The sequence below is a fragment of the Triturus cristatus genome, chromosome 6 (genome assembly GCF_964204655.1).
Source record: "Triturus cristatus chromosome 6, aTriCri1.1, whole genome shotgun sequence".
Taxonomy (NCBI): domain Eukaryota; kingdom Metazoa; phylum Chordata; class Amphibia; order Caudata; family Salamandridae; genus Triturus; species Triturus cristatus.
The window spans coordinates 1044384826-1044397841 of NC_140589.1; the positions used below are offsets into that span (position 1 = coordinate 1044384826).

The 13016-nt window shown below is 45.1% G+C and overlaps 1 protein-coding gene across 15 annotated transcripts in view; it reads left to right on the plus strand.

Annotated features, from left to right (window-relative positions):
* PTPRK (protein tyrosine phosphatase receptor type K) overlaps positions 1-13016 on the plus strand; it is a 1135739-nt gene that overhangs the window by 974504 nt on the left and 148219 nt on the right. For all 15 annotated transcript variants that reach the window (XM_085611847.1, XM_085611842.1, XM_085611846.1 and 12 more), the window contains one exon: positions 2048-2208. In XM_085611847.1, the coding sequence (XP_085467973.1) occupies positions 2048-2208 (161 nt within the window). The remainder of the gene's footprint in view (positions 1-2047; positions 2209-13016) is intronic.

A 13016-nucleotide genomic window follows, 5' to 3' on the forward strand; every position in this document is an offset into this window, starting at 1 on the left:
CGGCATTGAGAAGGGGTGGGGGAGGGGAGCTTGTCATGCAGTTTGTCCACATATAAGTTGGCATCATTTGTGTGTTCTTATGGATCCTCATCAATAAAAAGTATTTAACCTAAAAAAATGAGTCCCTTTCTCCAATATCAAGAGGCCTTTCCAGTCGACAGCACTGTACTCTAAGCGCTAATAATACAATAATAATTGTATATGCCCTTTCTTTGTGCGTAGTTTTGTTTCTGCAGTTCCAGGGCTCCAAACAATACTTTTCCTGTGTGATGGCTACTTGGTAGTCTCTACTGAGTTACTTGTGGACACCAGTCGCTACACCCTTTAAAATTCTCCCTACTCAGTTTCATTCTCTATGCCATCTTTAATCTGCGGTCCTTTGCTGTTGTCCCTGATAACCTTCCCTGATACATAATCTGTGGCCTGCTGCTGGGAGCTATACCAATTTTTAAAGGGCCTGTACCCGAGTTATAGCGAGATAAAATGCCTTTAACAACAGATGTTGACCAAGGCAGTAGGGCTGTAAAGCTGTTAAAACATTTCACCCACTAAGGGTAGAGTGTTCTAAATTAAAAAGGGAGAAACATAAAGAAGGATATTGGAATGTTAGATCAGAAGGCTTATACCAGCCACTATAACCTAGAAGCTACTCTATTGTGTTCAGTGGAGCTCTCAACATTCTAGTGTTCTAATATAGCCTTACAGCCCGCTGCAGCGGGCTATACCAGCCATTAAAGGCCCGCTCCAGTGTTAAAGGCCAAAGGCGGGGATCTTTAACAAGAGAGCAAGACTTGAATGCCCGTATAGCCCAGCTACGGAGGGATATAAGGCTATTAGAACATTTCGCCGCTAGAGGGCAGAATGTTCTGAAAATAAAACAAAGTTCTCACGGAGCCCAAGGGGAATGAAATCCCCTCGGCTCTGATAGCCCCTTGTTAACAGCAACAGCTGTGAACGACAACATTGGAATGTTGGAGCTTCGAGCTTCAACCGGCGATTAGAAGCCTGGAGCACTTTGTTGTTTTCAGTGGCGCTCCCAACATTCCAATGTTCGTATTTTGAATAGACTTGTGACAAAAGGCCACTCTTCACCGATCTCTCTGCTGCTGTTACTTTTCTTATAGAGATGACATTGGTTTCAGTTGCAACACCATCAAAGCCTCAGTACCACACCATGTGCACTCAGCATCCAAGGGTTGGCATATGAGGATTTGGAAATGGTATTTTATAACTCATGATCATTCTACTGATTTGGGCCGAAGTTGGTGTCCCAATCGCAGGTTCCATGTCCATTGATCCTTACACAATATATGTAAGAGGCTCTTACTTGATTTATTGGGGTTGGCGGGCTCCGTCTGTTTACGCCGAAGAAGATCTTGCGGTGACTAAAATTAATCCTATAAACTCTAGAATTGTACTTGTGCTATCGGAGCACATTAAATATTGGCTGCGCAGGACCTCACGCTAACCATGTCGAGGATTTTGCTAATCTTACTTAGAATTATAGTTAAGGGCGTAGTGAAATCAATGTAAATTGTGTGTAGTTAACTGGTTAACGTGTTTTTGCTTTAAACTGCTATTTAGCATGGTTGTTCTGGAACTTTCAGTGGTTGACTGCTTCTGCACTCTGCGTGTAAAAACAAAATACTTTCAGTCACCGAGTATGTGCATGCTTGCAGCTTATAGCTAAATTGAGCTAATTGAAAAGCATATTTAAAGTCGAATTTAGGTGAACTTGTTTCTTATGCAGCTTTTTTGCTATTTGATAACTTGTTTCTATTTGCTATAGAATTTTATTTGGTAACAGTGCATTTTGCATGCTAATCTTGAGTTTATCTGTGCTATGTTTTTATTAAAGCATTCCCATATTCATAGGATATGCAGGTTTGTGTAAATTGGTAAATAGATTTGTAGAAGTGTCAGTCAGGCCATCTGGAAATGCATATATATATATATCAATCATACACCTTGGTGCTCTGTAATGCAATTGTGCCAAGTAACAGCAGACACTTTATTCTTAAATTCTGAAATCATCCTTCTTTTGCAGCAAGCTAGCCAAAAAAAGAAAGGATGCCATTGGCAATACGCGTCAGGAAATGACCCACATGGTGAATGCGATGGATCGGAGCTATGCAGACCAAAGCACACTTCATGCAGAAGACCCGCTCAATGTCACCTTCATGGACTCGCATAACTTCACCCAGAGATGTAAGTGGTGCCCTTGTTGCGTGGCAACTAACAGGTACATACTGGTCCTCTAAAACTATCCTCTTTGATTTCCCAGGTGTTTTTTTTTGTTGTTGTTTATATCTCTATATTTGAATTTATAGAGAACACAGCAGGTACCAAGCAGTAGGCGTCATAAGGCATTACATAGCAAGCAGATTATAGTGTATACTCCGATGGTGCAGAATCATTGGGTTACAAACAATGAAAATACATTATATTGGATCGTACAGGAGGGGGTGTTGCAGGGGACCAGTTGTATCTATCATAACAGAAGTTTGGCTAGGAATGGTTAGTCAGCGCCACAGCAGCAGTGCGAGTCAAGCTGAATCGGTCGTGTAGAGGCCTGCAGCTGAATCAACTGGATTAATGCCCTTTCATGGCTGAGGGGGTCTTGTGCAGCAAGGTGTGGAGGGTGGTAGAGAGTATAGTACTCGACGAGACCTTGATAGGCGAGTGTGTTTGACATGACACAGTACCACGTGGGGTGTCACCCAATGTCTCAGGTAGGGCAGCGCGAGATACGCGTAGAACCGGGAGCCCAAGTATAGTACGGTTCCTTGCCAAGAGTTCTCCTGGGGGCAGCATATGTCAACTGTACTTGCCCTGTCTAGAGCCATCTGTGTATACTGATGCCTGTAATGCCTGTGGCTAATGGTCAGGGAGAACCTCAAGGCTGCTGGTCTGCAAAAACAAAGGAAGGAAAGAAAGAGGATAGAATAGGGTAGAAGAGAGCATCCCACCGTTCAAGAGCCGGTTGGAGGAGAGATAGGAGATGACGGTGCAGAGGGGAGGGGGGAGAGAGCCTAGTGGTATACCTCCTTGGACCGGAGGGGGATCTGGAGAGGGAGGGTAGGTGCCGTGAATCTGCAGCTATATCTTAATGGGTGACTAAAGGGAGGTCACCCCCCCCCTTTATCCTGTTTCATCCGCATAGGATTACCCCCTTGGAAGTAGAGGGTCAGCAAAAAGCTGGAGGGCTCGCAAGCGAGGGGTGAAAGAGTGGGCGTGTTCCAGCCGAGAGAGATGTGTGATCAAGGGCTGCCAGCTGCGGTCAAATTTAACGTCAGTGTGTGCCAATCTGTGGGAGAGAAGTTCCATCGCCATGACATGCCAGAGACGTGTGAGCCAGACCAAGGGTGGTGGAGTGCAGGTTTTCTTCCAATGAAGTGCAATGACCTGTTTCGCAGCTGCGAGCATATGAAAAATCAAGCGCCAGTCCGAATGTGTCATTGTTTTAAGGGATGTTGGGCGGAGCCCCAAAATAATTATTCCCGGGTCTTTTGGCAAAGGGGACCCCGCCACCTCTGTAATGTGACCCAGGATCTCTCCCCAAAAGATAGTGATGAGTAGGCATGTCCACCATATGTGTAGGAAAGAGCCCTGTGCCGCCTGACATCTCCAACAAAGAGGGGCGAATCCAGGAAACATCTTCTGGAGTCTAAGGGGAGTGTAATACCAGCAACTCATTATTTTATATGCTGACTCCTGTTGCGTGATGCTTTTCAAAATTTGTGGGATATCCCGCCATAGCTGTTCCCACTGGTCAGGGAGAAAATCTCCCTCGAGGTCAAGGTGCCACTGGCGTTGATAGGTGAGTGGCGGTACTGTGTGTGAGTGTTGGAGTACCTTGTATGTCCTGGAAATCAGCCCCTGGGTCCCATCAAAGGAACTTACCAGTGATTCGAACGGTGTAAGCTGGCGTGTGGCGCTTTCCGTGTATGAAGGGGCACAGAGCCAGTGGCGAATTTGAAAGAATTCTAGACGGACAGTTTTGGGGAGATTAAAATCTTTCCTACATTGGTCAAACGGTTTAAAATTTCCTCTCCCGAACAGTTGCTCTATGATGCGGCACTCACCGGCTGCCCACGCCGGGAAGGAGGCAGGGTGCAGGGCTGGCGGAAAAGCCTGGTTAAATGCTAACTGTGTGTTTGGGGAGGGGAATGAGGTGCGGCCTCGGGTCACCGCTATCCTGTCCCAGATTACTTAAACAGTCTTTGTGGGGGTGGCAATGTAGGCACTACGGTGCAGCCAGGCCAGATCCCAAAGTGGACGGCAAGCCACGGCCCTATCCATATAGGTCCAGTGCTTTTCGCTTTCGCGAACCACCCATTCCGATATGTAGCGTAAGTGAGATGCCCAGTAGTAGACGAGCAGGTGGCGCTTGTTTTTCAGGCTGAAATAACTATCAGGTGTCACATGCTAGAACTAGTTCTGGTTTCTAAACGGCGATTAATTTATATCCCCATTTATGAAATGCCACACCTTTAATTGTTTTTGATAAACCATCAAACATAAAATGGTTCTGAATTTCCTCACAAGAATGACAAGAAGGAATGAGCTAGCAACACACCTGTTTGGCACTGCTAGATATTTCTTTTTTAGGGCAGTGGGTGTCCCATAAAACCTACTTACAGAGATGCACATGGCAAGATGGCTTCTTCATTTCTTAAGAGTAATCATTTGGAAGGAAGAGTCTGATGAATTATTTTGGGGGGAGTATCTATAACGTCTAACCGCAGAGTCATCACCCTTGTATATTTCCCAGGAGTCAGACTAAATCCAGAAAATCATTAGCAGAGCCCCTGTGTACCAGTATGTGGTGTTGTGTGACTCCTCGTTCATTCTACTGCAGAAATGACGAACGGAGCTGCATATTAGCACCACCTTTGCATTAGTCTTTTCCTTCTGCTCCATGAGATGTGGACCTGCAGCTACCTCTCATTTCTTCAAGAGTTATCTCTAAAACTATACTTTCTAAACCCAGTGTGCAAGGGAAATGGTCATCTCCCAAGACTACAGTGTTTAAGCACTGTATGCGCTGTAGGGAACAAATATCTGCAACAGATCCCCATCAGGTTTGCCTCTGGTGACTTGGGCCAGAACACAACTCCAAGGCTTGCAGAAACTGCACTTTAGTGCACCCCAAGGCCATTCGGGTCCTTGATGCACATCTCCTCATTGCCAAGTGCCAAAAAACTCCTCGTCATGACCGGTTAAAGTCAAAGGGATGGTCCGTTCCCGCTCTCAGTCATTCTCATGGCCAATCATTGTCGCAGTGAAAGTCTTCATGTAAATCGAAGAAAAAACAATGACCAAGCAGGCCTCTGCCTTATCACGCCACTCTTAAACTCCAGAAAAGGCCTAAGCGGCTCTATGTGCCTCTTGGTCTCACTCCCAAACTGGATCTCCTTCAGAACCCATACCAATCTCTTCCTGAGACAGCCCAAATTTCCAGGTCCATTTGTGACATTACAACAAATTGAAGAGTTCCATGAAGCCATGCTGAGTATTTTTGCACGCTACCAGCCCCCTCTGGCATGCCTTTGGGCCCAAAGGAGCTGTGAGGGCCTCCACCTCTGCCAACAGGTTCGCCCTGGGCACCAGCTGGAACTTATGGAACCTTCACGGTCTCCACACCAGTCCGATACTGGAACCACGACTTGCACCAGACTTTGGAGCATTAATGCCGGATGATGAAGATCACCATACTGTGCTTTTTAACCTCAAGACAGTGCCTCTTCAACTTCAACCAAGGCCCCAGTCTGATTCACTGGGGCTTCAGCCTTTGGGCAGCCGATCAGAATCTGATGCTGTGACCTTGCCTCAATGCAGGTTCCAAAAAGGATTTTGCCCTAGTCCCAACAATGGTGTCTTCTCACAGACAACCTTGTAGCGTCTTTGGTGAAACCCTGTTTTGGATCTCTGGTAAACAGGCAGATTGCATGAAGTCATTGCTGCTGGTGATCTGGATTTCATGACTCAGCATCCCACTACTGAATCTAAACATGCAGGCATCCACAAGCAAAGTCAACCCTCATATATTTTCTACCATACCACCGGACAGAGAATCGAAGTACATTGAATCCTTTGGTAAGTTTTCATTGAAGAGTTTAGCATTATGTTTCATCAGTGCAAACTGCCTTTGTAAGGTATTATTCCCACATCTTTTGGGATTCCGTCACAAGGATCTTGCCTGGTGTTCCAGATGACTTGCGTCCCACCCTTATGCAAGCAATGCAGGATGGTCATGATGTGGCAAAGTTTACCATCAGCTGTGATTTGGACACCACAGATTGCCTAGGCAAGGCCATTGGCACCAGTGTGGCTCTCGGGGGACATGGCTGAATGAGATCTTGGGTTTCTCCTGCAATATCCAGTTTATGTTAATGGACATGTCTTTCGATGGCTCTTGTCATTTTGGTGAGGAGGGAAGACTCTGCCCATGAGTACATTAAAGATATTATGGCTCTACTTGGGCAAGTCTGTCCTAGCTTGTTAGCCACACCACCAGTTTCACCCCCTCCATGGCTATGGTAGGGGCTGTCAGTATTGCAAACAACTTCAGCCTGTATAACAGACCCTCCAGTCTTTTTGTGCCTGAAGCAGCAGTACTCACAGATCATGTGGACAACAGGGGCAGCGTGAAGTCTTTCACCAATCTAATTGCAGCACCTGCAACCACTTTAGTTTGTCCTTCAAGACACACAGCTACCTTGTCAGAGGCTAGATCCAACATTTTCTACATGATCGGCAGAAGGTAATTTTGGACAAGTGAGTACTATAAAAATGTTCAGTTGGGATACAACCTGCTATTTCTGGCCAACCTGCTGTACCTTCACCATCATCAGAATGGCTGACAGAGGACAATCTTTTTCTCTTGAAGCAGTAAGTGCCGGCCCTTCTGGCCAAAGAAGCCATAGAGAGAGTAACAGCATCAGAAGTAGGCTCAAATAGTTACTCCTGCTACTTTCTGGTGTCGAAGAAAGACAGATGGCTATTTCAGATCTTCACAGTTTCAGTGCCTTTCTGCAGATGCACAAATTAAAGATGCTTACCCAGCCAAGGTCTTGCCTGCCCTTGACCGTGGAGACTGGATGGTAGCATTGGACCTGCAGGATACTTAATTCTACATTCCTGTCCTGCAGGCGCCATTAGCGTTCATAGTGGGACAGATATTTTCAGTTTTTTGTGCTCACCTTTGGCCTCGGCAATGGCTTTCAGGTGCTCACAAAACTGATGGCGGTGGTTGCAGCACATCATTGGTGGTTGGGTGTTCCAGTCTTCCGCGAACTCGACGACTGGCTGTTGAAGGCAGGCCCACCCCAGGCAGTTTTCATCACCTTCAAATCATTACAAACCTCTTAAAATTATTAAGGGTCACAGTCAGCTTAGACAAGTCCCACCTGACTCCTTTGCAGAAGCCCCCTTTCATCAGAGCCATCTGGACCTGGTACAGTTTAACACCTTCCCGCCAGAAGACATTTGAGCTATGATCGTGAGGTTTTAATTTCTGTTCTAGATCTCATGAGTATGACTCTGAGACTGATGGCCTCCTTCATCCTGTGGATAAAGCACGCAAGGTTGCATTATCCGAACACTGCCGTGGGATCTGAAGTCACAGTGGGCCTAGCATCAGAGGGACACCTCTGATATTGTCCTGATTTTGGAGAAGACTGCAAAGGTCCTGCAGTTGTGGTTGCTGAACCGTGGCAGACCCTCTCTCTCCCCCCACCCAGAGTGAACACTGGTGACAGTTGCATCACTTCTGGGCTGGGGTGGCCACTTGGGAGATGTGGAGCTCATTGGCATCTGGTCTCCGGCTGAGGCCTAATTCCACATCAACCTTTTCGGAGCTGTTGATCATCCTCTTGGCATTGAAAGACTTCCTGCCATTCAACACTGGGAGGTTGGTGGAGGTGCTAAAGGACACCACCACCAGCATGTGATATTGCAACAAACAGGGCAGAGTGTGGTTGTGGGCCCTGCGCCAGAAGGCACCACGTCTCTGGAAGTGGCTAGAACACCAGAGGATATTCCTGGTGGTTCACCATCTGGCGGCATCGCTAAATGCCACGGAGAACAAACTCAATTGTCGGTGTCTAGCTGATCACGAATGGCACTTACACCTGGAGGTCTTTTCTGGGAATGGGGAGAACCTCGGCTTGATCTGTTAGCCACTGCTGACAATGTGCAATGTCAGGAATATTTTGCATGAGATACTGGGTCTAAGTCATCCTGGTGGCACTGGACTGGACAAGAAGAGTGTGGTATCCAAAACTTCTGGGAATGAGCATCTGTCCTCCGTTCAGAGGGCCATTTCAGTTGGGTATTCTTTTGCAGCAATAGGACATGGTTCTACACCCTGGTCTAATTAATCTCAACATCTATATTTGAAGATTGAGAAGCGGCAGTGCTTTGGGCTTCCATTTCCAAGGTTTTCATTTTGTTAGCCAGGAGTCCCTCTACCAAATCAGTATTTGCCTACCGTTGGTACAAGTTCATAGCTTGGTGCGCTACTTGGCAGACTGACCTTTTTCAAGCCCACGTTTCCATAGTATTGCTTTTAGTGTTTTCTCTAGCCCAGTAAGGACTTGCTTTGGGCACAGTTAAAGATTAGTTATCAGCTCTTACGGCTTTCCTCTGGGTGCTGAATCATCTCTCTTTGTTTATATCACCTGTTGTGATGTGTTTTTTGTTTGGTGTGAATAATATGTTTCTGCCTCTCCTTTCATTCTGCTTCAGTGGGTTCACAACTTGATCTTCACATTCCTAATGTGTACTCCCTTTGAGCTGCTGCATAGGGTCCAATTCCGCTTCTTACCGTCAAGATGTTTTTTTTTCTTGTCCTCATAACATCGACAGCTGAGTGGGTTACATGCCCTCACCACCAACTCACCATGCATCACATTCTTCCCATATAAACTGGGTATGAGAACCTGAGACATTTTTATTCTGAAAGTAGTCATTCCCTTCATGTCAGCCAAAGTATTATCCTTCCAAGGTTCTTTACTCCACTTCACTCCTCGACAGAGGAGGAGAGACTCCATCGGTTGGATCCTAAAAGAACTCTTTGTTCTTGTATCGATTGTACCAGGGAACAACGTGTAAATGATAGCTCTTCATTGGACTGGGGCGAAAAAAGGCGAGGCATTACAAAAGCAGACATCGGATTGTGCTCTGCATTAAAATCTGCTACACATTGGCCTAGAAACAACCCGTGGAGCGTTTGCGGGCTCATTCCAGCAGAGCCAAGGCTTCTGTCATTGCTTTGGCATGCAGAGTGCCGGTTCTGGATAATGGCCTGGGATGGACAGTTGTTGACCAACCACAATATATTTCATCGACTTGTGATTTGGAAATGTTCTATTTCAGAAGGAACAAAATTGTTTTGTTTTAGGTTAGCCTTAGCCTTTTATGTTAATCATGAATGAGAATCTTGCATTGCACAAAAAGATAAGCTGTTTCCCCTTTAGCCTTTTCCCTCTTCCTTTTTTCCCCAATTCCGATCTATGGGCTCTTTTATTGTTTATCTACTCTTTTTTTCTGTTAAGTTTTATTTAGTGACATGCAAAATTTGAGGTCTGTAAATTGTATAGAGACCACTTAAAGGTTTACATTTTATACCACTAGTTGCGATATCTATAAATATATACAGCTCCCATTGTTAGCCCGTAACTTCCATCTAATTTCCATCTATATTCAGAGTGCCTTGTACAACAGACTTGGGACCATATTTCCCAATAAGCCCCTGATGCCGCCATATCCTCTCTCACAAGATTATGGCCTCCTTTATAAGATGCAGAGGTCAAGTGGACTTTAAACGACTTCCTGCTACAGGAAGTGTTGCTTCCTCACCTGATAAACCATGTAGGGAGCGAAACAGGACCGCAGCAGGTAGGTACTTGCACCGCTTCTCTGCAATCCTGCATGTACATGTATTCCCTCTTCAGAATTATATATTGTTGAGCAGAATTGTTACTACGGTGAACTAACATCAGACATGGATCTGCCCTAGTTATTTTAAAATTTGGTGCACCAATTGGCTCAATGCTCCCCCTGCATAGGTTGCATATTGCTGAGTGACTCATGCCTATTCTGTCGGACAGCCTAAGTGCCAATGGATACCAATGTTTTCATTTTGTTGCAAACCTTTAATTATTTGTCGCTTACCTTTTTTAACGGCTGTTTATTGGCTTAAATTGAGGTCAGATGCCTGAGTCCTGTGGGTAAGAAAGGTTGCATCAAAACACTCGGAAAGATGCATCAGAATGTTTGCACAAGTGCCACGTGTGTGCTGTGCGATATCACATGCATTACCATAAAAATACACCAAAGATCAACAAAATGCACAAGACTGAAATACGAGTTTTAATTCCTTTTCTGATTATATTTCTCTGCACTATTACATTCAGGTGCCTACAACAGTGGACTCCTCTTACAACTGCTGTGTGTCACTGTCTGTATCAATATATACACCTATAGTCACTTCAGTTCTAATACTTCGCAGAGTGACGCTATATAGTCATGGTCCTGAAGGAATGCCTAGAAACTCTTTGTAGGGTCATGAGCCAGGAAAAACATGTTGAACCTCTTCTATAGGGTTAAAGTTCTACCCCCTTTCAATTTTAATCAATCGCTTTGAGGGCACCAGAATAAATTGATTGTTCGGCCCTCCAAGAGGTAGTTTTAACCTTTTCTAGCACATACCATCCACTCTCCGCTCCTCATCCACACCATCATTGGACCCTGAAGACTAAAAACACCTCGAGCTTCTTTTTTGGCTAAGGGAGTTATAGCCCACATCAGGAAGGATTGGTCGTGGTGTGAGGAGGGACCCGATGATGAAACATACCACTTAAGAGTGGGTGAGGGTTAGTGCCCTCATCAAGAGAACTTGCTAATAGTACAGAGATGTGCCTCCTTGGGTGGGGATTGATCTCATTAGATTAGTCTCATAGACTGTGTACTGTTTTGTACTATAATGTTCCGGATATTTGCCAGGCCGCTATGTGGATATCTCTCCATACCGTCACAAAGCACTATTATCTGGACAGCCAGGCCCATTAAGATGGGCACTTTGCCCGCTCTGATCTGCAGAATTTCTTGGTCTGAGTCAGTTCAGAGAACCTCCACCTGGGAGGTACTGCTTTGATGCCAGTTCAAAAGGTGAGGGACCTGCAGTTAAAAATACCTCTCTCAAGAGCAAATTACTTACCCTCAGTAACGCTCTTTCTGGTAGATAGTTCATCTAATTGTCGATTCCTTAACCAACAATTCTCTCCTCCCCCCCCCCCCCCCTCCCTCCGCTGGTCTTTAAACTGGCTCTTTTTTCCATCTATTAAGGTTCTAAGTTTAGAGCTCGGCACATTGGTGAAAGCCAGTTTGCTCCTGGGCTATGCATTTAGGGGTGCAAACAGCCTGGGAAGTAACTAAGATCAGCACATGTAGGTTTTTCTTGTATGTGGCTCCTTCCATTACTTCTGGAGCAGAACGGCATCAGTGCAGAGCCGCACAATGGCATCTACCTGCACCCAGGGGAACTGCTAAAGATTTTCCAGATTTAGTCTGACGCAAGGTGAGAATACTCTAGTTTGATAAAGTATCTACCAGAAATATTGTTACCAAAGGTAAGTAACTTGTTCATTAAGGTGCCAAGGGCAGTAAAGGGCGTGGAAACTTCGTTCATGGTTCACCATTTTTGCTAAAATTCTCCCTCGGTTACTCATCTCACGAATAAGTTATTCGAATTTTGGTGATTCATTTTGAGAACCGAAAGGGGACAAACATCTACGTTGCAGATTACATAGTAGGTCTAAAACTGAATGATTCCAGCACAGTTCATTGTGAAATGTATGAAACTGGAAGGAGTCCCTTTGCATTTAGGAGCTGTACGTGGACAACAGACACACTTGAATATCGCTTTTAACTTAAGTTGAGCAGACATTCCACTGCTATGTTGGAGTCTGTGTTACTAAGACCTTATCAGTCGGCTCATGAACGTTTCCTTTCTGTACCTGTAGTGGTGAAGTGTTGATACATAGTTGCTTTTGCAAGCCGTGCCATGTTTTAGTTGGAATACTTAACTGCTGGAAGGCTGTGGAGAGGCAGTGCTAATTATACACATGATGTACATGTGAACGTCTTTAAACATGGAGACACAATGTTGTTCAGTATAGACCCAAGGATGAATGTTTCTGCTGCTATGGTAGATGGCGGTCATAAATCTATTCCTTCCGGTTCCATGGTGCTGAGTGGGCTTGTTCAGGTATGGCCTGTAATGTCCAGTGTCTAATCAATCCAAGCAGAGTTATGGTTGGGGTTTGTAACATTTGATGTTTGGTATATTGGGGCTCAGTGGGTCTTGCTGTTAATGTGGTAAGCATGTTTTATGTGGTGCTGATATCTCTGTGAGAATGGAGACGGGGCACTTTTAAGAGGACTAGCTAAGTAATGTGTTAGCCACCAGGGTCTGAGGTCCCTACAGGCTAAAGACTGATGAACGCTAAGTTGAAATCGGGATATCAGACTACCAGGAACAAATAATCAAAGTTTGGTCCTGTCCAGATGGTCTTTATCTAGAGCGGTGTTATGGGCGCATATCTACTCTGTACCTGTCAGTTCATATGCTCTATCAGTTTCATTCTGTATGTGCACCTCCAGACATCGTCTGTGGTTGAGTTAGAATGATTGTCTACTGCTGGTGAAAAAATGGGCTCATTCAACAAAACCATTTAGTATTTAGGAAGAAAGTAAAATCGTGCACTCTAAGGCAGTTCTTGAATCGCTGCTTGATAAGAATTCACAGATAAGTGATTTGCAGTCAGTGTAGCACGGTGTTTTTTTATTTTTATTCTCCTTCTTTGCCCAGTCTTGCTAGCTGCAAGAGCCAAGCACTGAAGTTCCACGAGTCCAAGATACCCCCAATGGATCACCTAACAAAGACTGCCTGTAATTGTTCTTCTTGGAATGTGATTACTGTAGCACAGCTCCACATAAAGGAATGTCAG